The sequence below is a fragment of the Myotis myotis genome, unplaced genomic scaffold (genome assembly GCF_014108235.1).
Source record: "Myotis myotis isolate mMyoMyo1 unplaced genomic scaffold, mMyoMyo1.p scaffold_m19_p_6, whole genome shotgun sequence".
Lineage (NCBI taxonomy): Eukaryota > Metazoa > Chordata > Mammalia > Chiroptera > Vespertilionidae > Myotis > Myotis myotis.
The window spans coordinates 50,704,188-50,728,111 of record NW_023416368.1 but is presented as its reverse complement, the minus strand read 5'-3'; the positions used below and the strand labels follow the sequence as shown (position 1 = coordinate 50,728,111).

At 37.9% G+C, this 23,924-nt stretch overlaps 1 protein-coding gene across 7 annotated transcripts in view; it reads left to right on the top strand.

The window, feature by feature from the left end:
* The window catches only part of INPP4B (inositol polyphosphate-4-phosphatase type II B), a 563,010-nt gene that overhangs the window by 426,356 nt on the left and 112,730 nt on the right, over nt 1–23,924 (top strand). For all 7 annotated transcript variants that reach the window (XM_036311860.1, XM_036311863.1, XM_036311861.1 and 4 more), the window contains 3 exons: nt 8,666–8,796; nt 9,167–9,271; nt 17,947–18,055. In XM_036311860.1, coding sequence (XP_036167753.1) covers nt 8,666–8,796; nt 9,167–9,271; nt 17,947–18,055 — 345 coding nt within the window. The remainder of the gene's footprint in view (nt 1–8,665; nt 8,797–9,166; nt 9,272–17,946; nt 18,056–23,924) is intronic.

The window sequence follows — 23,924 nt, the reverse complement described above, 5'->3', positions numbered from 1 at the left end:
CCTCAGAGAAGAATCTCTGAGTTATTTATGATTTGTATTTTGATGTGTTTAATGAATAAAAATATTATATATTTAATACGTATTTTATATAATTTTATATTTTCATTTTCATTAGCTTCTATTTCTTTGATGATTTTTTTTACCATTCTGATACTTGATCATTTACAATTTTTTCTCCTTCGGTTGTTCAAAAAACTTCCTTCCATCTTCAATAATCAGAAGTTTTGTGATGTTTCTTGATGGGAGTATTTTTTATTTATTTTGTCTGGCACTTGGATAGTCTGAGAACTAAAGGAGGATGAAATCAATGTTAGAAGATGAGCATAATCAAGAGAGATATGTGACAGAGACCCTCCAGTGCATGTCCAACACTCTAACCATTTAGCCACACCAGCCAGGACTCATGGGTGTTTTTATAGTGTTGCATCTCTTCCAATTTATTTCTCTTTGTGTTCCTTTCTCTGTTCTCTTGCATGTTCTCTTTGAGAACGATCTCAAGTCCTACAGATCCAAAAAGGATGCATAAACATATCCCGTTGGGACTCCACTGTTGATTCACAACTGAATAGTATTATTTCTTCTGTTCATTTCTTCCATGAACAGAATGTTGATGCTCAGTTGGCATACTGTATGGTATATTATTTATCATGGAAAGTGCTTTTGCCCTCCCAACTCCTAGTATTAAAGGCAGATGTTGTGTGCCATTAGGTTTGTTGTTATGGATTCTTGGGATCATTTAATGAGAGGTCCTGTAGAGATAGGATTACTATCTGAGCATCACCAAGCTGGCGATAGTAATATGTGTTTGATTTTGCTGTTTGGCTATTACAGTATCCCCACAGAACATATAAGGCAAAGCTCATACAGAAACATTTTTGTCTATTGTGCCAAAATCATTATTTCAAATTAAATGAGTAGGAGAGAGTGTGTTGTAATGATGAAAGCACAAGATTGGAATCATCATTGATCTGAGTTCAAACCCAACATCTGCCATTTGATACATACTGATAATATATATTTTTAAATTATATAATCTCTCCATTTCAAGATTTTTTTTTTTTACTTCTTAGGTAATAACATTATTATTTGTCCTATCGGACTACTGTAGTAATTAAATGAGCAAGCAGAAGACTCTAACACATAACTATAGAGTTTTAGTCTAGGTGTGTGTGTGTGTGTGTGTGTGTGTCTGTGTCTGTGTCTGTCTGTAAGTGCAGCTCTGGGTTTGGAACTTGGCTCCCCAACTCCACTTCACAGCTATGTGACATGGCAAACTTATCTGACCGCTTTAATTTTCAATTTTCTCTATTGTAAAGAAGGGGTTAAATAATAAACACACACACAGTTATTGTGAACTATGGATGAAAACCCGTGGTGCATACATACATACATAGGCCTTTTACATGTGGAAACCACTCATACCATTTTTGTGAAGAATCATGTACACAGCAGACACTCAATATATCAAAACTGTTGTCGTTCTTCATCTTAGCTGACAGTTAATAGTGTTTCATACAAAAAGGTCTGTAATTTATTTCACTCTCCTTTAGCTTACTAACCGAGCACACCTCATAAGTATGTTCACTATACAATGCCACAAACTCCAAGTGGGCAGAAAAGCAGACTGGGTGTATCTTTTCCCACAAAGCTGATGCTTGTATCTGGGGCAGATGTTTTGGAATGAAAGGCTTCTGATTAGTTAGAGCCTTCTGGGCCACAGAAAAAAAAGAACTTGTCAGTTTTGTTGTTGTTAAATGAATAGAAAATAAACAAGAATTTTGTTCTGTTGTTTGATCTTCCAATAGTTATGGTGGCCAAGGTTGTAAGTGCACACTTGAGCCAAATATTTGAACCAGCTCTCTGACCTGGGTGGAAGTTATATTCAGATGAGTCCCTCAGGTGGAAGATTCCAGTCTTTTCCTCCTAAGATAGGATTACTATCTTAGAAGAAACCATACTCACCAGGAATTAAAATGGAAAAGAGAACAAGATTTGCAATCACAAGCCCTGAGTATAAGTCTTGATTCGGCCACTTTGTAGCAATATAGGTTAAACGGGTCACTTCACTTCTCAGTTACATTCTTCTCATTTGCCTAAAGCAAGGTTGTTCAATGGAACTTCCCATGATGGAAGTGTTCTAAACTGCACTGTTTCATATGATAGCTGTGAGGGTGTTGAGCACTTGAAATGTGCTGAGGGCAGCTGAATTTTTTAATTCAGTGTGCTCCGGTGGTGCCTTCTGGACTTATCAGGGTACACACGCAGGGGGTTACAAGGTACTTATCAGGAGTGCACACACAGGGAGCTACAAAATTCTTATCAGGGCCACACACACACAAGTTAAGTTTCACTTCTAAGTAAAGTTAAAATTCACTCTAATACAAAATGGAGTTTGCTTATGCTAACTTATACTAACTAAACTTCTTTCTCTAACAGATTACAACTGAATCCTGTAGTTATTGTGCTCCAATTCTTAGTCTTTGTTGATAATTTGAAACCTCCTTGAGTCTACAACATCCATTTACATAGTACAACATCCACTTACTTTAATGTCAAGTGAAAATCAGTAAATGACCATTCTAGTCGATTTTCAGTGAATTAGTAGCTTATGGATTGCAACATGAACAACATTGTCATTTACAAAAAGGCTTTTTTTTAAAGAAAGAAAGAAAGAAAGAAAGAAAGAAAGAAAGAAAGAAAGAAAGAAAGAAAGAAAGAAAGAAAGAAAGAAAGAAAATAAAGAAGGAAAGAAGAAAGAAAGAAAGAAAGAAAGAAGAAAGAAAGAAAGAAAGAAAGAAAGAAAGAAAGAAAGGAAGGAAGAAAGGAAGAAAGGAAGAAAGGAAGAAAGGCTGTGATTTATAGATGCAGTTTTTATTCTTGTCTGGGTTAAAGCACAGTTTGAATTGTGGGTTGAAAATACTGTGAAACCTGACATCGAGTTGAACTTTGTTTGGTTTTATGGTGTCACCCAACTACTTTATGAAATTGAAGTCACCACTGGTCATTTATGTAGTCTATTCTTCACTGGAAATTTTAGTATTTAATTCTTTTTCCTAATGGGTACATTTTTTTATGACTTCTTTTGGGTTTGAGTTAAGGTCTAATTTTGCATAATGAATGAAAGCAGTTGACCATTAAACTTTCCATCCATCTATACCCACATGTAGTTTTAGACTCTGATAGTTTTAAAAGGTTCCATTTTTATTCTAAAAATGGTATTGTACAGTTTATTGGGGGAAAGTATTTCTATTTACCTAGGTAATAATTTCAAATGACATTTTAATGTCTTTTTTACTGGGTCATATCCTTTGGTATATAAATTTTTATTTGGTCTTAAAATCCTTATAAATGATTTAATTATTATTCCCAGGCACTCTTTATTAAAGTAACTACTTTTCATAATTTTGAATTTACATGCCCAAGTTTTTAACATTTATCATTCTGGACTCAGACTTCTAATAAAATAGGGGGCTCACATGTGGAGCTTTGACCTCAGAACTAGAGAGATTTCTTGTGCAAGTCTCTTAGAAAAGCTAAACATCTCTATACGCAATTTTCGTCTGAAGAAGTTAACAGAGTTTTTGTAAAATGTGGTGGGAGGGATAAAAAGCCATGAAAGAGCTCAAACTATCTTCCAGATGTTTTTATCTCAACCTACCTTCTAACTTCCTTTGCACCAAGCAGAGAGAAACCTTTGTGATAGAATCCCTGTATAGTTAATATGTTGGTAAAGGTTCTCCACAGAAACACAACCATAGTGTGTGTGTGTGTGTGTGTGTGTGTGTGTGTGTGTGTGTGTGTGTGCGCGCGTGTGTGTGAAGTATGGTAGCTGACAAGTTCTAAGATCTTGGAGGTGAGTTGTCAAGCTGGGGTCTCAAGAGAGGGTATACTGTATTCCTAGTTCAAAGACCAGCAGGAAAAGCCAGTGTTTCAATTCATGTCCAAAGGCTGAAAAAACAACAACACCAGTATCCAAGTTTAAAGTCAGTATGGCAGGAGGAATTCTCTCTTACCCCAAGAGGGTCAGCCCTTTTTGCTCTACTCAGGCTTTCAGGTGATTGGATGAGGCCCACCCAAAGTAGGAAGACCCATCTGCTTTACTCAGCCTAACAATTCAAATATTAATCTGATCTGGAAACTTCCTCCTAGACACCTACAATAACATTTGACCCAATATCTGGACACCTTGTGACCCAGTCAAGTTGATGTCATAGGAAGAAATTCCATATGAAAATGTATTTTCTAATCTTTGTGTATTCTTAAGGAAGACTCGACCAACCCAAGGTTACAGATCTAGATCATACAAGGTTAGAGGATTCAGTAGTACCTCCTTTATTTTTCAGATCTCTCCATTTTAACTAGGGGAGAACTCAGCATCCTACTTTATATTTTGACTTTTGTCAAATTCAGGGAAAACTAAGAGTAATAACCTGCAAGCAAACCTTTCATTTGCTCAATCAACAAACCTCAGTCAAACAGAACTGTGGTAGGACAAAAAGACGAGGGAGACAAGTCTCTGCCACTCGCAGGCTCAGAGCATGTTCCCCCGTGTTGAAATTCCCTCCTTGTATATGTCATCAGTAGGCTTCGAATGTTATTTTAAACAGAAGCTTTAACTAGGGTCTAAACTTTCTTTTATTTTTTATGTTTTAATTTTGTAATTTAATTTTGTAATTTATTTTTTTAGCAACAGAGCCCTTTCCCCCACCCCCCAAACAAACTGTGCACAAAATTCCCATATAAATCAAAGAGATTCATTGGAGCTGATTGTTCTAGTGGGGGTTGAGTGAGGAAACAGGCCTGATGCCTGTCCACTTACTTGGCTTCTCTTTTGTTCAACATCCTCCCATTGGCCCTCTGCCATAACACTCCCAGGGCTATAAAAAACAAAGTTTTAAACCATTTATCTATTTAATATTCTTGCCATGCTTTATGCATTATATATAAAAAAAAAACCTTACAGCAGCTTTGGCTATTTACTTTCCAGTTCCCCTATGCCTCATTTTGTGTTCAATTATGTCTCTTTATTCTTCATAGGGTTGTTTTTTAATTTCATTTTTCCTTTATGTTATTCAATTGTATGTGTTTAAAACATTATATATATAACTTACTATTTTGCTGAAGAGGAGAAGCATATATTTTGAAATATTTAAACAAGGTAAGACAGAACAAACCATCTATATAAAATGTGCCTTTCCCTACAACCTTGGACTTTTCCAGTTAGAATTGTGATTCTTGGGCTATGGGTTTTGGAGGTTCTGTCAGGGGAACAATTCATAGTCCCACTTAACTAGAAGTTATGATTGATTCCACATGTGATCTGGTTACCACACATTCCTCATTACAATGGTCCAGCAAAGACAGTAAGAGATACTATTCTTACCGTCATAAGGAAAGAAGGCTGCTGTTTCACAACCTGAGAAAAAAAGTCTGGAACTCAGAGGTGCCCCATGCTCAGATATGAGTGGGCAATTGCAGCAACCGGGATTCCATATGAGCAAGACAACTAAGGGCCTAATCCCTTTTGATTAAAGTCTGAGAGACCTCACAAGGCAGCAACCCAGACCAGCTGAAGTGCCAGTGACATATGAAGAAAATCTGGAATGAATGGTAGAGGAGATTGGTGATTAATGTTATTAATTAGGCCCCAAGGATCAGCTGGAGTATTAGATATTGTAGCTTGGTTCTTTGCCTCTCCTTAAATCTTGGGAATAGCAACTAGTATGACCTTGAAGAATTGCACTTGAACTTCTCTTTCGTGAGGTATGAGGAATGCTGTGTTATATGCTCTCTGGGTATCAGAAAACGATGCAAGTGCATTGGAGTTGTGCAAGGTGATGCCTGTCCTGGGCCCAGTTTAAGTGCTTTCCTATAGTGGTTCAACCCTAATATGTCTTCACTTTTTGACCACTCATTCAGTGGAGATCCCCATATACAGTTACTGTTGTCACTTAATTTCCTAACTCCATCAGCTGTATCAGCCTCTCTGAAGATTACGACCAGGCATTAGGATGCCCCCCATGGCATCTACATGGAAAGATCCAGGGTGGCTCTGGCACCTGTGTCATATCAGACCAGAACCAGGAAAGTTCTGTCTCCACCGGGATATTGCTTCCCCAGTGGCTACCCAAAGGAGATAGATTACACAACCGGCGTGCAAAGGAGTTAATATCCCACAGGCTGAATCTTTACCAGTGAAATATAGAAGGTAGGGAAGTGGCATATAAATGTCTCTTCCCCCACCTAACAAGCTGTTCCAAGGTGCGAAGGTGCCATGTGACTTCTCTAGAGTTGTTGCACATGACCTAGCAACCAGCCTTGTTTTCTTGTGAAGTTCTGCCCAGCTCAGGAACATACCACCTTATGTCTGCTGCTGCTTTTTTCCTGAAACACTTTTCTTCTTACCTCCCTCATGCTTCCCTGGGGTTGGATCTCACTGTTAAACTCCAAAGTTTCTGTTCACCAAGTAACAAATTAAAATATAATATAAACTCTAGCCTTCCTGATTGAAAAGTTTTCTGATTTTGGTACACCTAATTATCTTCCATTTTTATGTATATTAGTGTATTAATCTAATGAATTTATTTTTTTTTAAACTTATAGCTACTTTCTTTCTCTGCCTCACTTTATTACAGCTTGTTCATTGCTCCACTCTGTTTTTGATACCGTTATTCTGTAGTCCCCTTATTTTTGACTGTTTTTAATGCAAAGGTACCTTATGTGGTTATATGTCTTTTTCAGAATGTGTGCCATTGCAATGCCATTTCTTAGAACAAAAAAGTTGTGAATGCCAGATTTCTCTATGTATTCCTGTGTATAAATTTTGACATAGTGGAAGAGTGTAGTAAAATTTAAACAAAACTTTATGGACTAATCCCAGCATATTTTAAGTCATTCCCCACAAATCACTAAACTTTTCTGACTATACTTCCAGACTTCTCTTAGGCAAGGAGATGTATGCCATGTTAGGATCCCACACCATAGTAAGGGGTCTTTGCTATCTCCCTCTCTTTACTCCCTAATCAGCTCCTTTTAATTACTATTTCTGATAATTATTTAGAGGCAACATAAATTTTAAACCTACTAGTATTAAACATCTATTATTATTAAGCAGACATACCTAACTAATATTTCTATCATAAGTGTATATTGGAGCTACAGCCTAAAAGCTTACAAATTAAATTGGTATATTATACTAGCTATCATCCTTTGATTTGACCTAATTGCCCAAGGTTTTCTAAACTTGGATATCTCCAGTTTGGGGGATTATTTGTTTGCTTTGGTGGTGGTTGTTGCTTGTCTTGAATTTAAATAGCCTGGTATTTGTGTGTACACAGAGAACTTGACTCCCCAATTCTCCAACCTTCCCTCTTACCCCATCTTTGGTCATGAACTTTCTTTACTCTCACTGTCTATTGATTAATTACTTCTTCTCCCACAAATGTTGTGTGATGACAGCTCATCTGTGGGACAGTTGAGAATGAGATGATTGTTCAAAAAGTTATAAATATCTCAAATGAAAGATATAGCAAAACTACATTGCACCCCATTGAAACAAAAAAAAGGCAGCTACAAACATTTGGAACCAAGTCACATTTTTGCACACCATCCATTACTCTTGCATTTAACAGCATGTTAAAGATTCTACATCTTCTGAATTTATTAGCTTGGTATTTAGCATGTTGCACAGCCAAAATAGCAAAGAAGGTTCATTATTGCTGGTTAAATTAGCCTCATGAAAATGTTGTTGGTAAAAGGTTACAGAAATGAATAAGAGATTTAACCAAGCAGCATATTAAAACCATTTATCATTATAATTTGAAAAGGCATTCTGATTATTTAAATTAACTTGGATAAAGGGTAGAGAATTAGATAAAAGTTAATAATTAAAACCTAAATGGCATGATTAGCTTTTTCTTTTGATAAAGAAGGGGCAAAACATATGCAACATTTACTTAAATTGGCCTCATGGGAGAAACTGAGACCAATAAAATCATACCTGATCATACTATTCATTGGCTTTAAAAAATTATATCTCTATTATATATAAATTAGATTACCCGAATAGCTTATGTTTCCTTCGAACATAGTCTGATTATCCTTCTCACTTTATTTCATTTTGGATGGTCAAAGCCTAGAACTTAGCATTTTTCTGTTGAGGTTTTTTAACTGAATGGCCTCTATGTATATTAGATAGTCTTTGCCATCTTTGTGAAAAAATTTTTAAAATATATATTTTTATTCATTTCAGAGAGGAAGGGAGAGGGAGTTAGAAACATCAATGATAAAAGAGAATCATTGATCGGCTGCCTCTTGCAACCCCCCTCACACTCCTAGCACTGGGGATTGAGCCCACAACTGGAGCATGTGTCCTGGCAGGGAATTGAACCATTATTTTCTGTTTCATAGGTCGACACTCAACTGGCCAGGCTTTGTGAAATTTTTATCAGTAAATTAACCTGCACTTTTTTCTCTTTGATATGGTTAATGTTTGTGTGACCTAAATTATTCATATCTTTCTTTGTATTAAAATGATTATTTCCCCCCATAGAGCTTTCTCAAAAAGAGTGGTGAATCAATTTTTTATGGGTTTAAAAACCCTAATTAAGCAGTTTGTGTCTATGGACTTACATAAAAATGTTGTCCCATTTCCCATTCTTAACAGGAACCAGGAGCTAAAAGAACTTGGTGAACTCTCTCCTCACTGGGACAATCTGCGGAAAAATGTCCTTACTCACTGTGATCAAATGGTGAATATGTACCAAGACATTCTGACAGAACTCAGCAAGGAAACAGGTGTGAAAGTAATAACTCTACATATTCAACCTGTGCTGCATTTCATATATGTTATGTGAAAACAATAATAAACATTATTATGGACATAGAACAGCCAATATTTTTTGAAGCATCTTATAATTCTAATGCTTCCAAATTGGCGTGAAAAATAACAAAGAAAAAATGCCCTATTTTACCTCACGGTATTATTCTAAAGATAATTGAGAGTTAAAAAATTTAAATATCTGAGAAGAAAAGCAAATCATACAGTTATATTTTCTTCCTAAAGTTTTTGTAACAGTTCTTTATGTCAAATTTATTTTTCAGCAAATGTACACACACATGTCCTCATTATTTACTTACTAGTAATATTAAGTTTCTTTCTACCTAGGGTCCTCTTTCAAATCAAGCAGCAGCAAAGGAGAGAAAACATTAGAATTTGTTCCAATAAATCTACACCTGCAGAGGATGCACGTACACAGCCCTCACCTGAAAGGTAGTGTATAGTATTCTTTTCAAAATAGGCAACTGTGTTAGGGTGTTTCTTTAAAAATCTCCACCATTGGCAGACTTTACAATTTAAGCATTTATATAAAGATAAAGATGAAACAGTTGAAGCTGATAATAACCCTGAATATTATAAAAGGCACTATTATTTTTTGTTGTTGTTGCTGTTTCTGAGGACTACTTTATCAATGTAGCACCTGAACTGAGTTGCAGGTGAATATGCGAAATGAATATTAGCTTCTTTAAGTAGTGTCAATGACTCCTAATAGCTGCCAATTGTGCTACTGTTTGGATTTAAAAAAAAAGAAAAGAAAAGAAAAAGGCAAAGCAAGACTTGTTCATTGTATACTATTTATCTTGAGAAACCAAAGCCCAAAGTTGGACTCAAGCTGTTTCTCTGTCTTGGCGGTGACCGTCATTTTAACCAAGAATTTGTCAAATGAAAGAACTGAAATAAAAATTAGATGGATTGGCCCAAGGCTTTTAGGAACTTTTGGTTACTGAGTGTCTGTCAGCAGTTTGAACATAACATATAATGGTTTTAAAAATCATCAAAACCAGAATATCAACAAGTAATAAAGAAGCTAAAGTACTTAAATGCTATGTGATAACCAACATGATTTTTTTTCTAATGGCCGATATGAAGAGGCCTTTATGATATAGTAAAAAGTTTATGTATTTTGTGGAATGGAATAGAATTGCAGCTTCACTAGTTTCTATTAAATTTGTTATTTCTAATCTTTCTAATCTGTGTTTTTCTCTTCCAAATGAAGTGAATTAGAGTATGTAAAACACCTAGAATGAACGATAAGAGTTTCCATGATATATGTGGCCTTTGCCATCAGTGGGACAAAGTGGATCTGTCAGCTTTATCATGGCTGTTAAAGTGATCAGTAAAGACACAATAAAATATAAGGAGGTAGCCAGATGTAGAGGAAAGATGATTTAGAGAGGCAGAGGCATTTTGGAAACATCATCAAATGCAAGACTTGATGACTGATAGGATGATGAAATGGGAGAGAAGGATGATCTGGGGTACAGCCTTGGGTGGATGATAGAAGTATCACCAAACCAGGTAGTTTGTTGGGGCAAAATCGATAGAAGCTTGTATTTAAATATGCATTCAAATATTTGGTGATGATCCTTAAAATACTTCCGCCAAAGAGAAATTATTATCTAAGTGGCCTTTTACATCATCTTTCTTTATTGAAAATGACAGAATCATTTACATTATGCTGTCTTTTGCCAAGATACTATCTGAAAAATAGACCAGAGTGAGCTAGGATGAATGCAATGCCTCTAGTTTCTGTTTCTCCAATTTAACACGGAGAAGCTAGAAACTAAACGAGAGAAATTTAGAAAAGCAAATAAAATTTCTTTTAATTAGTTTGGTTTGGGAAATGTACCAGTGTCCTAGATCTGCCATAGCAGAGCACCATAAACTGGTTGGCTTAAATAGCAGAATTTTATTGTCTCACTGTCTTGAAGCCAGAAATCCAAAATCAAGGTGCTGGTAGAGCCAAGCCCCCTCTGGAACCTGAGGGGAATCCTTTCTTGCCTCATCCTAACTCCTTTTTTTTTTCCTGGCAATCTTTGGTTTCCTTTGGTTTGCTGATGCATCACACTGATCCTCCATCTTCACATGGTGTTCTCCTCTATGTCCTTCTCTGTGTCCAAATTTCCCCTTTAAGGATTCCAGTCATATTAGATTAGGGCTCATCCTAAGAACCTGATTTCCACTTGATTAATCTGTAAAGACCCTATTTCCAAATAAGGTTGGATTCTAAGATATCTTTCTTGTGGGGCACGATTTACCCATAACAGGATATATGGAGGGATTTTTTATATGTGATAAAAAAATCAAGCAGTGGAGAGAAAAGCAAGATTTTGCTGTTAGAACTAGGATACAACTCATAAACTAGAGGATTTTTGTCATAGTAGTCTTCAGAAAGACTTGTTCCTCCCTTTAAAGAACTTAAGGAGAAAATGTAGGAAAGAACAAGCTTTCCTACAGCCAAGAATTAATGTGAAGGTACTGAAATCTATTGCATAATGTATTATATTATATTAGTACTAGAGGCCTGGTGCATGAAATTCATGCGGGGGGGAGGGGAGGGGCTCCCTCAGCCTGGCCTGCACCTTCTCTAATCTGGGACCCCTCGGGGGATGTCCGACTGCCTCTTGCAATCCAGGACCACTGGTTCCTAACCGCCTGCCTGCCTGCCTGCCTGCCTGCCTGCCTGCCTGATCACCCCTAACCCCTCTGCCTGCCTGCCTGATCTTCCCTAACTGCCTGCCTGATTGCCCCTAATCTCCTCTGCCTGCCTGTCCGATCATCCCTAACTGCTCTCCTGCTGGCCTGATCACACCTAACCACCTCTGCCTTGGCCCTGCACACAGGACCCAGGCTTCCCTTCTCTGGCCAGCTGCAGTCACCTGGGCTTCCCTCCCTCTGGCCAACTATAGGTACTCAGGACCAGGGGTGGGCTGCTTTGCCCAGGCCGCAGCCTCAGGAACTGGTGCTCAGGACCGCGGGCGGGTGGCCGGCTTCAGCTTCTCTTCTCCCAGGCTGCAGCTGCAGGCACTGGCACCCAGGACTGCGGGCGGGCGGCTTCACCCAGCCTGGCTTTGTCAGGAAGGATGTCCGGAAGACGTCCAGTCTAATTAGCATATTACACTTTTATTAGTATAGATGTATATTGCATGTATAAAATATGTATAACATTAAATATTTGTTTTAAAATATTCTTTTTTATAAGTTTAAAAGTTATTTGAGGTTGGACTTCAAATAAAGTAGGTGCTTTAGAGACTAGAGCACCAACTATATGTTATAGTAGAAATTGAAAATGACTGAATTTTTAGGGACTTACAATTTCTTTGGCTGTAATCAAGTTAATAACCACTCTGAGCTTTGCTTTATTTACTTGCAAAATAAAAATTAAAAGGTGTAGATGGTAGTCAATCAAATTTCCTATTTACTTATGTAACATGTATTTAGCAGATTTTGAATTGCAGTTAAATTTATTTAAGATCCATGGTTACTGATTTAAATGTTTGGCTGAATTACAGACAACATTTTGTAAGGTAATGATGCAAGTAAGATTGGCCAAGCCTTGGTATTTCACTGGTGAGTTATTGAATGTAGACTACATTCATTTTCCTTCTTACCATTAGTAAATTGCATCGATTCACCTTTGATTAATATGCCTGCTATATTTGGAGAGGCAGCTTTACAAACAATAGCAGGCAGATTTACCAAATCTGAGGCTAATGTCTAGCTCTTGAAACAAGTAACTGAGCAGAACTAATGATGTCATGTCTCATACTGACAAGTGAAATAACCTCCATTTAACTTCTGGTGCCCCCAGATCCATTAAGTTAAATTTTCATCCTTATTCATTATTGAAATTAAATGCAAGAGAGTACCCACCACAATAGAGATCTTTTAGAGCAGTGACAATAATAGCAAAAACAGTACCCCGAAATTAAGAATACCATTTTCCACTCTGATATATCTCAGTAAATTTTATCTTATTGGAAAATCAGTTGTGAATAGTATAACATCTGGATTCTTGTGATATTACAATATTATATGTTTAAGTTATTTTATCTATTATCTATATATATAAAAGACTAAGTGACCAAATGACTGGCAGGTCACTGTGATGCGCACTGACCACCAGGGGGGCAGACACTTAATGCAGAAGCTACCCCCTGGTGGTCAGTGTGATCCCACAGGGGGAGGGCCACTCAGCTGACTGACAGGCACCAGACGCTGGGCTCACAGCTGGCAAGCACAGCTGTGGTGGCATGAGCCTCTCCCCCGTCCATGGCAGTGCGCTACCGTGCGGCGACGACAGCAGGCCCAGCAGGGCCAGGATGAGCCAGAGCAGCGCAGTGCCCGCCTGCCACTTTGCGCTCCCTGGCCGCCTGCCGCTTTGCACACTACTACATTCCTTGGGGGATGTTGGGCTGCTGGTTTCGGCCCAATCTCCGCAGGCCCTGAAACCGGCAGTCTGACATCCCCCAGGGGTCCCTGATTATGAGAGGGTGCAGGCCAGGTTGAGGGACCCCACTGATGCACGAATCCGTGCACTGGGCCTCTAGTAGATATATATATATAGATATATAGATATATAGATATATAGATATATAGATATATAGATATATAGATATATAGATATATAGATATATAGATATATAGATATAGATATATATGCCCGGTACATGAATTCGTACACATTGAAAGGAAATTAATTAGAAGAAATATTTTAGAGGCCAGGGAAGGACTGCAGGAGGTTGGCTCCAGGGTGTGTCCAGCTTGTCTTGCCCATTCCTGATTGGGGCCAATTGGGGCTGGCTAGCCAGGGACGAACTGTGGTAGGTTGGCCGGCCAGGGAGGGACCACAGGAGGGCTCCAGGACATATCCAACCATCTCACCCAGTCCCGATTGGCTGGAACCCAGCAGCAAGCTAACCTACCAGTAAAAGCATCTGCTCCCTGGTGGTCAGTGCGCATCATAGAGACTGGTCGAATGGTTGACTGAACAGTCAAACATCTAGCATATTAGCCTTTTATGTATATAGATCATATTATAGTACATAGGAAAGAGAAAGAGAGAGAGAGAGAAAGAGAGAGAAAGAGAGAGAGAGAGAGAGAGAGAGAGAGAGAGAGAGAGAGAGAGAGAAGGAAAGAAGGAAGGAAGGAAGGAAGGAAGGAAGGAAGGAAGGAAGGAAGGAAGGAAGGAAGGAAGGAAGGGAGGAAGGAAGGAAGAAAGGAAGGGAAGGAAGAAAGAAAAAGAAGGATGAGAGAAAAGGAAGGGTGGAAGAAAGAAAGAGGAAAGGAAAAAATAGTAAAAGAAAGAACTCACTATATGATATCATAAAGCTGGAGTTAGGTACAATGTCACCCGCATTTCTGTGTAACTATGGATGAATCAGTTGACCCCTTTGCCTCTTAAACTTCCAATCTCTACACTGAAGCTAGAACAAATAAGAGGAGCTGTCAGAGCTCCCTGATTTCTGCATTTCAAGAGTTTGGGTGTATCACCTCATCAATGAAGCATAATTACCTTTAGACATGTTTCATGATGATGCCAAATTTCTTGGACTACTTTGAAACAGATTATCCTCAAAAATCCCTGTGCTTTTGTGAATCATGTCAAAGTCATTTGTGGGCCATTTTGAAGTCAGGGATTATGCTTAAATTGTTCCTTGAAATGAGATCAGCATGTCTACATATTTTTATTAGCACTATTTTTATAGTTGCAGGAATTTTAAAGAGATCTTCTGGGGAAAATAGACTTATTATCTCATTTCTATTATTAAATGGCGTTTAAAAGGCTATGAAGCAGCCCTATTATTAAATTTCAAGTCAACCTAGTGTCTTTAGCTTGATGAGATGCAACTTGAATTTCACTTTTCTATTATAATGTATACTATACCATTTTCACAAAGCCAGGGACCATTTTTGAGGTATAAAAATATCAGTAGATGAAATACAGATTATATTTTATAAGAAAGAAAAAAGGACCTTCAACTTTTTTGCTTAAATTTTCTGTAAAATAAAATGCCCACCTACATTTTTATAGTTGTCTCTTAGTACAAAAAATCAGAAAGCTTTTATTATGCACAGTTAAGGGCTATTTATGTCACAAAATTACTTAATTTAAAGAGCAGGATAAAATGGGTAAATTTTTAAAATGAGACAAATATTACTGATCAGATTGTTATCTTATAATTTTATTTTTATTGCCTTTTTTATATCTGTTCTCCCTTAAATGAAATCAATCAATTGAAGTTAATTCTAACTACATTCAAAGGAGTGCATCTGCTCTGGCCAAGAATGAACATGGTACTTTAACTAAACTGAGATGAGACCAGGAAATAAATCCCATGGTGTACTTAGATCTGTCTACTAATTTTGTAGTAATGAATGGCAAGTGAAATTCAAGGATGAAGGAGCCAAAATAGATAACTGTTTCAATACAGTGATAACTGATTGTTATCAAATAACAATTGCAAAATATTAAGACTTCCTGGAGCCTTGTATTGACTTATAGAAGTACCTTACATATTTTGGAGAATGACCCCTCATCAGATAAATGATTTGCAAATATTTTCTCTTATTCTCCTGTTCTCTATGTTGCTTTTTTACATTATTGTTTCCTTAGAAGTTTTTTTAACCCTCACCCAAGGATATATTTTTTGTTTTTATGAGAAAGAGAGAGAGAAAGAAAGAGAGAGAGAGAGAGAGAGAGAGAGAGAGAGAGAGAGAGAGAGAGAGAGATTTGAGAGAGAAACATTGATCTGTTGCCTTCCATACATGCCTCTGCTGATGATCAAACCCGTAACCTAGATATGTGCTCTGACTCAGATCTGAACACTCAACCTTTTGGTGTACTCGATGACACTCCAACCAACTGAGCAGCCTGGTCAGGGCCAGCAGAAGCTTTTCAGTTTGATGTAGTCCCATTGTTTAGTTTTGTTTTTGTTACTTGTGCTTTTAGTGTAATATCTATGAAATAATTTTACAGACCAATATTATGAAATGTCCCTAAGTTTTTTTCTAGTAATGTTATAATTTTAGTTCTTATGTTTAAGTATTTAAAACCTTTGAGTTGATTTGTGTGCATGAAGGGTCTAATTTCAATCTTTTCCATGTAGGTAATCTTAAACTCCCCTTGTTCTTTTATTATTGAATGTGTTTCAGGGAGGGATATATGGTTATCTTCTTCCCCTGGAGATATGTATGTTCCAGATTTCAATTTTTTTTTTCTGGATAGTGTATTTAAACCTCTTATTCTTCGATTAAGAATAGTAATTCCCTGTGTAATCTAAAGACAAATTAGATAAACAATTCATCCTCAAAATATTTGTTTGTTTATTGACAATTATTCAGCATCTACAACATGCACACATTTGAATGTTCTCCTAATCTTTGAAATATACGAGAAGAACTGAAGCCTGTGTTTTGGGCAGAGTGACTGAATGTCCACCAACACAGGAGAAGCGATCTGCACTGTGGATGCAAGGAGGCTAAGATTGAAGAGGCAGTAATAATCCTGACATGAACTGAGGAAGGTTAGATTTAAAGAGAGTTCACAGTGATAAAAGAGAATGAAATTTGGGGAGCAGAGTTGTTGAAACTGATCAGATAAAATGATGAGAGAAAGAAAGCAACTGATCTTGAGAGCTTGAGAATTTTAGTTTGGAATGTTTAAAGGAATGTGTTGTCTATACTTGTTTTGGAAACCAGGGAGAAAGGGCAGGTTGAAAGAGTTAAAACAAGTTAAGATTAATAGTTGGCTGACATTCAGAGATATTTCTAAGGCCGGTAGGAATAGGATTATTTAATCCTATGACCATTTAAGCTCATGACCATTTAAGAAAACTGTGACCCCTTTCCAGGAAGTAGAACAGATGCACTTACAAAAATGTATATATGGTCACGGATACCTGGAACCTTTTTCTTAGGCCTGGGTTAAAGTCCCCTAGGCAATTTTTTTTAATTACACAGAAGTCTAATATTCTATTACCTTAAGATGAGCTGACTTCTACTTTATTGGCGACTTTTTAAAAAGGCAACAGATGATCACTCCAGCAATCTATTAAATGATTGTTCAATATTTGCTTTATTGATGGGTTACTTTGTATTCAGTTCTTTCATGACCTTGAGTTTTGAAGACATTTATTGTTAAGAAAGATATTACTGGTGCATTTAGATTGAACCACTTTGGAAAAGTTATGGTGTTTACCTGAAGCTAATAAAATAATGTATGTTTTCCCTGTAAATGAGATCTGAAAAACAGTCAGTGTGTCAATACCAAAATCAACATGAAAAGGATCTACTATGAAATTAGGTTTCTCAGATAAAATGTAGTTTAACAAGAGGGCATTCACTCTGTCTTCTTTCTGATGGGGATACTTTTCATTATAATATATGGCATGTTTAAAGGTCATAAACTTAATATGTATGAAACCTGATGGCTTTCAAGATCAAGGGATTGAGTTTCAATTTAAATGTATGGTTATTTTGCAAAAACAAAAACAAACAAACAAAAAAAACAAAAAACCCACAAAATATTTTGCTGGAAAATAGATCAGGAGACATTTTGTGTATTCTTCTTTCATCTGAGGAAATTGCAAAAGCTTGCATTAAAATTATATAAGATTTTGTATACACAGGCAGAAACTACTCTATATAGATTTTTAAAAAATGCACTGGTACTGTTCTGGCTTTGAACCAAAATGCTTCTTTTCTCTGTAAATTTCGGTGGAAAGATTCATTATTGTTGAATTTCAATATGATTGCTAATTAAATGATGCAAAACTCAATAAAATAAAATACACAAAAGACCAATTAGCATGTTATCTCAGTAAGTATACAGACGAATGGGAGAACATACTGTTCTGCACAGTAGCGTATAATTAAGATGTAGTCATAAATCAAGGATATATTATAACTTGTATAGGTGCACAGGTGGCTTTTAGAAAGATAAATTAGCTCCTCTTGCCCCCTTGAGATGCAAGTTCATAGTGATTCCTGCAAAATTAAACAGAATAATGTCTCAGACTTCCGACATTGTGTATGCTTCAGTGCAAACAGCATGCTGGAGAGAAATGTTTGCAAAGTGTTGATCTCCTTGTCCATTCCCGTTCCAGATGCTCTCTATGATGTTATCACCGTGGGAGCCCCAGCTGCCCATTTTCAGGGATTTAAGAATGGTGGTCTTCGGAAACTACTCCACAGATTTGAAACGGAAAGAAGAAAGTAAGTGATGACAAGATGCATTAATGGTTATCTTCCCTTTGGAGAAATTTATATACACATTTATAATAAAGAAACTTGGTCCATCACAATGAATAGTTCTTGTATTGCAATGTATTTAATAACTTAAAGATGTTGAACTTCTTAAAAATACTCGAACAGAAATGAAATTAGAATAAATTAAGTGCCTGAGTGTGTTGCTTATTGAGTAGTGCTGTGCTGGCAGGAAATTTTGGTGGAAACAAAGCTACTAAAACAAGAGAGTTATTCTGGTATCAACTATTGCTCATTCAGTGGAATGATGTTCAGGTAGAGATTTAGCTAAAAGCATCGTCTTATGCAATTGAAAAGCCAGACATTTAAAGGAGATCATGAGGCCTAATTTATGACTCTTACCCTATTGGTGATTTCCACTGTGGTCCGAGGCAAGGCGTATGAACTGCCCTGCCATTTAATTATGCCATTTGAAAAAGAGACATGGTTCAGAACTTACCAGTTGCATGATGAGATTGAAAGAGAAAACGTTCATTTCTTAGAGAAAAAGCATGACACAAAACCTAAAGTATTATTTCTAATTTCTATTATTTATAACTAAAGGCCCCACGCATGGATTCATGCACTGGTGGGGTCCCTCGGCCTGGCTTGTGGGGACCAGGCCGAAACCAGATCTCTGACATCCCCCGAGGGGTCCCAGAGTTTATCTTATAATATCCTGTGATTATGCTTGCACTTAAGTAAACCATAAGAAGTTTTATCCAGATGTGAATGGAAACTTTTCTTTTTAAGTAGTTACTCTTCTTAGATTAAGAACCCGAATTTTGAAAGTTAGGGGGAAATAGTATTCTGTTGTCATAGTTGGTTTAGTAGTAATATTAGAAAATCTACCTGAGTGGCAAAATCACCCTCGTTGAATTTTAAAGTTTTATCACATTTATAACATACATAACACATGTATTATTAGGTGTCCAATGTTCAGGACAGACGCATTAAAAATAACTTTGAATTGAATAACTGATATACTACTATATAAATATATAAGCTAATGAGGCACATATATTTTTCTTTCTTGTTTTAAAGAAATTGATTTTGATTCAATACTAGTACTATTAACTCAGCTATAGCCCTTACTGAGATTTCACCAGTTTTTTTTTGTTTTTGGTGAGAAGAGTATATAGTTCTATGAAACTGTATCACAGATATAGATTAGAGTAATCATCACAAAGAACTGTTCCATGACCACAAAGAAACTCCTTCTGGTATCCCTTCTGCTGCAAAAAAAAAAAATAGTCCTGTTGCCTCATGATTGTAACAGAAGGGAAGTCAGAGTTCCAACCAGGGGCTCTGAGGGGAGAGGCACCTCCCGTTTAATTTATGGGGGTTGGAAGTTGGTTCATTCACAGAATCCATGGGGAAAGGGATGCTGTCTCTTTGCTAAAAAGGGAATGGGAGTAGAATATAGGTTTCTGTCCATGGTTTCTCACTGACCTTCTTCCTCTGCTGTACCATCTTCAAATAGGGAGAGACACTGCTATTTTTATTATGTCCTATTCATCCCTCGAATAGGCAAGTGTATTTAAAAGTTTTATTTTTGTTGGGCTACCCTTTTACTAGTCCTTTGGTTTTTCTTGGTTTCTATTTTTTAGTTGGCATTGTGCTTCATTGAGGGCTTGTCTAACACCCAAGTTGGGATATATAGTAGGCAAGAAAAAAACCCATAGAATTTACTGTCATTGTCATATCATTCCCTAGATCCTGGGGCTCCCAGCCAATCTTCCTTCTTTGCTCTTAGAGTCTTCTGATAAATGATTTACGTGTTGTGACTCGAGTATGTTTTGTGATTAGCAGGAGAAGGAAAATAGATTGTGTGTACTCCATCTTGTCTGGAACTGGTCAGCTCTATCTTGAGAAGTCACTTAATTTATTTGTTTTTCTCAATCCAATTTTAAAGTGCCTGACACAATTAAAAAACAGAAAACTGTCCCCAGGGCACAAAGACTCTAGCTCAGCGGTTCTCAACCTGTGGGTCGCGACCCCTTTGGCGGTCGAACAACCCTTTCACAGGGGTCGCCTAAGACCATCCTGCATATCAGATAATTACATTATGACTCATAACAGTAGCAACATTACAGTTATGAAGTAGCAACGAAAATAATTTTATGGTTGGGCCACAACATGAGGAATTGTATTTAAAGGGCCAGAAGGTTGAGAACCACTGCTCTAGCTGAATGAGTAGAGCATCAGTATGTGAAGCATGGAACTTCACCATAGAGTTTCATGTAATACCACTGTGTGTTACTGGCAAAGGCAAATGTTGAGTTGTGTGGTTAGATTCTGAATAATATATCTTGTTTTAAATATCCTCATGGATATCTGAATTCTTCAGTATTCTTCGCTTCTCACCGGGATATTTATATACATACAAACTCACATGCAGCTGTAGGACTAAACTTAAGATAAAAGATATATCTAATACTTTAAACATTGACTTGCTTTAGGTTGTTTAAATATGCGTTATATGTCCTATTGCTTTATTGATAACTTTATTGATAAATACAGTGAAATTTTTTAAAAAGTAAATAAATAAAGTGGTGTAGATCTTAAAAGTACTCTCATTTGGGCAGTAGTAAGGGACAAATGTGGCTTGCTAAGGCAATATATAAATGAGTCCAGTATCAGCATGACCATCATGGTAAGAGCTGGCCTGAGCAAAGATGTTATGCCTAGACTTCTACCTGAGGGGATTCTGAAGATGGCGGCGATATAGGCAGATGCGACCCAGGTCGTGTCCCGGAGCAAATGGAGTGAGCAGCTGAAACTAATAACACCCACCCCGAATTGGCGAAATTGCTTGCTCAGCTGGTGAGACCATTTGCAGCCGGGAAGGGCAGAACTACCCTGGAAAGGTAAAAAAAACAGGGATTTGGGCAGGAAAGTTTGCCAGACCTCTGAGCCCAGAGGGTCGGAGGGAGACCACCTGGCAGACAGCCGCATCCCTTGGGACAGGCACAGCCCCTGACTGGGGAAAGGAGATCCGCGGGATTCCTGGCACTGCCGGGGGATTTGAGAGCTGGGTTCTGTTATCATGGAGGACTGAGCCTAAAGGGGGCAGCCTGAAGAGCTGACCAGACCATGCAGTGCCGGTAAGAGAAGAGCTTACAGAAACCAAGCCTTCCCCGTTTCCGCGGCCGGCGTTTGTTTGTTTGTTTGTTTGTTTGTTTGTTTGTTTTCACTGAATCCTGTTCATAAGATATTTCGGATACAGACACTCACCTGTGCTGAAGAGAGGGAGAGGGTGCGGAGGAGTGGAATCTGGGGAGAGACTGAGGAGAGAAGGGGGGCCGGGAGAGGTGGCAGCAAATTGAGCGCTGAGACACCCCTGAGCCCAGGACTGGGGCAGCCATTCTCTCTGGAGAGTGAGACTCCTCCCCCCAGTCCCCAGGCAAGGAGCACAGCCACACCCAGATTCCACCCTGAAGGAGATCAAGGATTAAAATAATCTGATCAGTCCCTGGGAGTTAACAGGGTCTGGCCTATAGAGGGATTTTCAATCCCAGCAACAACACAGAGCAGGTAACTATTAAGGAACCAGCTCTGGATAGTTGACCTCTCCAAATCAGTTTTAAATGCGATAGAGAAGCCCTATTGCCTCAGAGGCCAACCCCAGAACACTGCCACCCAGAGGCTGAGCCACAAACTGACTCTTTGCTAAACACAAAATAAGGCAGTCTGGGAAACAAATACGACCTGCTTTAAAATAAGGACTGTGGTTTACAACACAGAGGAACAGTGTATCGCAGGGAAACTCAACACTCTCCTGAATACCTGGCAGGACTAAAGGCGAGCCAGACTGAAGAATAGAAGAACCGAAGGACCTTCACTACTACAAATTTTTTTTTCTTTTTTCACCTTTTAACTAAGAAACCAATTTTTTTTCTTTTTCTTTCTTTTTTTTTTCTTCTTTTTCCATCACCTGATTTTACCCTTTTAATTACTACCTTCTTATTTTTAACCAGTATTTTTACTGCTACCATTTTACCATTTTTTAAAGTGCCATTTTATTTTTTCTTTATTTTATTTTGGGATTAGTGTCCTCCATTCTATTTTCATCGTTATATTATTAGTTGTTTCTAGTTTGCATCCATCTCCAGGGAGCTGTTGCTGGAATTTGTTGGGATTAGTGGCGGTTCTATAGGAGTATTCTCCTCATATAAAAAGTCTCTTCCCCTCTTCCACTTCATTCTCTCTTTTCACTCTTTTTTTTTTTTCCTTTTCTTTTCTCACTTTTATTTTCCCCCCTCCTTTTTCCCAATTTCATTTTTGCACTTCTTTTTTTGGTCCCTACTTTTCTTTTCTTTTTTCTCTTTTCTCTTTTTCTCTTCCTTCTTCCTTATCCCCTAATTCTCTTAATTCGGGTGGTCACCTTTACTTGGGGTTATTAATATCGTGAATATATTTGTGTTTAGTGCCTGGTACATGTTGCCTTGTTGTGTTGTATTTTGTGCCTTTAAATCAACGCAGCAGATCCAAGCAACAACAGCCTCCTGAGCACCACACCCTCTGTCTGAGGAACAGCAGCTGTACGTGAAGCCTCCCCCCACCAGCCAGAAGAGCCACCACAGCTGTGAACAGCACCCACCAGAGGAGCTGCTGCCAACTGAGGAGCAGCTGCTACTGCAACCGCCCGGAGAACAACCACAGACCAAGGAGTCACTGCCACCCAGGGAGCAGCCACTGAATGACTCAACGTCTAGATATGTCAGTGAGATTAAACAGGGGTAGACAAAGAAACCCCCAAAGGAAAGAGAAGGAGGACTCTCCAGAAAAGCAGCTATGTAATACAGAGGCATGCAACATGACAGAAAAAGAATTCAGAATAAGGGTCCTAGAGTGCATAAACTGGATGGAGGAAAAAATCAACAACTTCTACAAGAAGCAAGAAGAAACAGATGAAAAAGTCAACTACCTATGCAAGAAGCAAGAAGAAACAGATGAAAAAATCAATAGCATATGGAAGAAGCTAGAAGAAAAAGATGAAAAAAGAAAACTTAAGTAATACCCAAGAAGAAATGAAGAGTGATATAGCTGCAATGAAAAACACCATTGAAAGTATCAACAGTAGACTAGGAGAAGCGGAGGACCGAATTAGTGAATTAGAAGACAAGGAAGCAAAACACACCCAAAATGTACTGCAATTGGAGAAAAAAATTAAAAGACAGGAGGAGAGCCTAAGGGAGCTTTGGGATAACATGAAACGAAACAACATACGAATAATAGGGGTGCCAGAACAACAGAAAGATGAACAAGGATTAGAAAACCTATTAGAAGAAATAATATCAGAAAACTTCCCTGAGGTGGGGAAGAAAAAAGTCACACAAGCCCAGAGAGTCCCAAACAAGGTGAACCCGAAAAGACCCACACCAAGACACATCATCGGGTGGGAAGGCCGGGGAGGGTTGGGGGACAGGAGGTAGGGGGGTAAGAGATCAACCAAAGGACTCGTATGCATGCATATAAGCATAACCAATGGACATAAGACACTGGGGGATAGGGGAGGCTAGGGGACTGTCTTGGGCGGGGGGGGGGGAAAAATGGACACATATGTAATACCCTTTATATTACTTTAAGCATTAAAAAAAAAAGATGTTATGCCTAAAGTGATATCACATTATGAAAATTATTTTTCTGAGGGTTTTCTCACCCACAATATTGCATCTGTTCCTCAAAAGCAATAATGGAGACATCAACGTGACTATGAAATCAGTAACTTGGACCTATACATGTAGAAGTGAAGAAAATCACGTTAAGTGAAGGACATTTTCTTTACCTCATTTTCCTTTTGCTACCCCCCCCCCCAAAAAAAATAGCCAAGTCT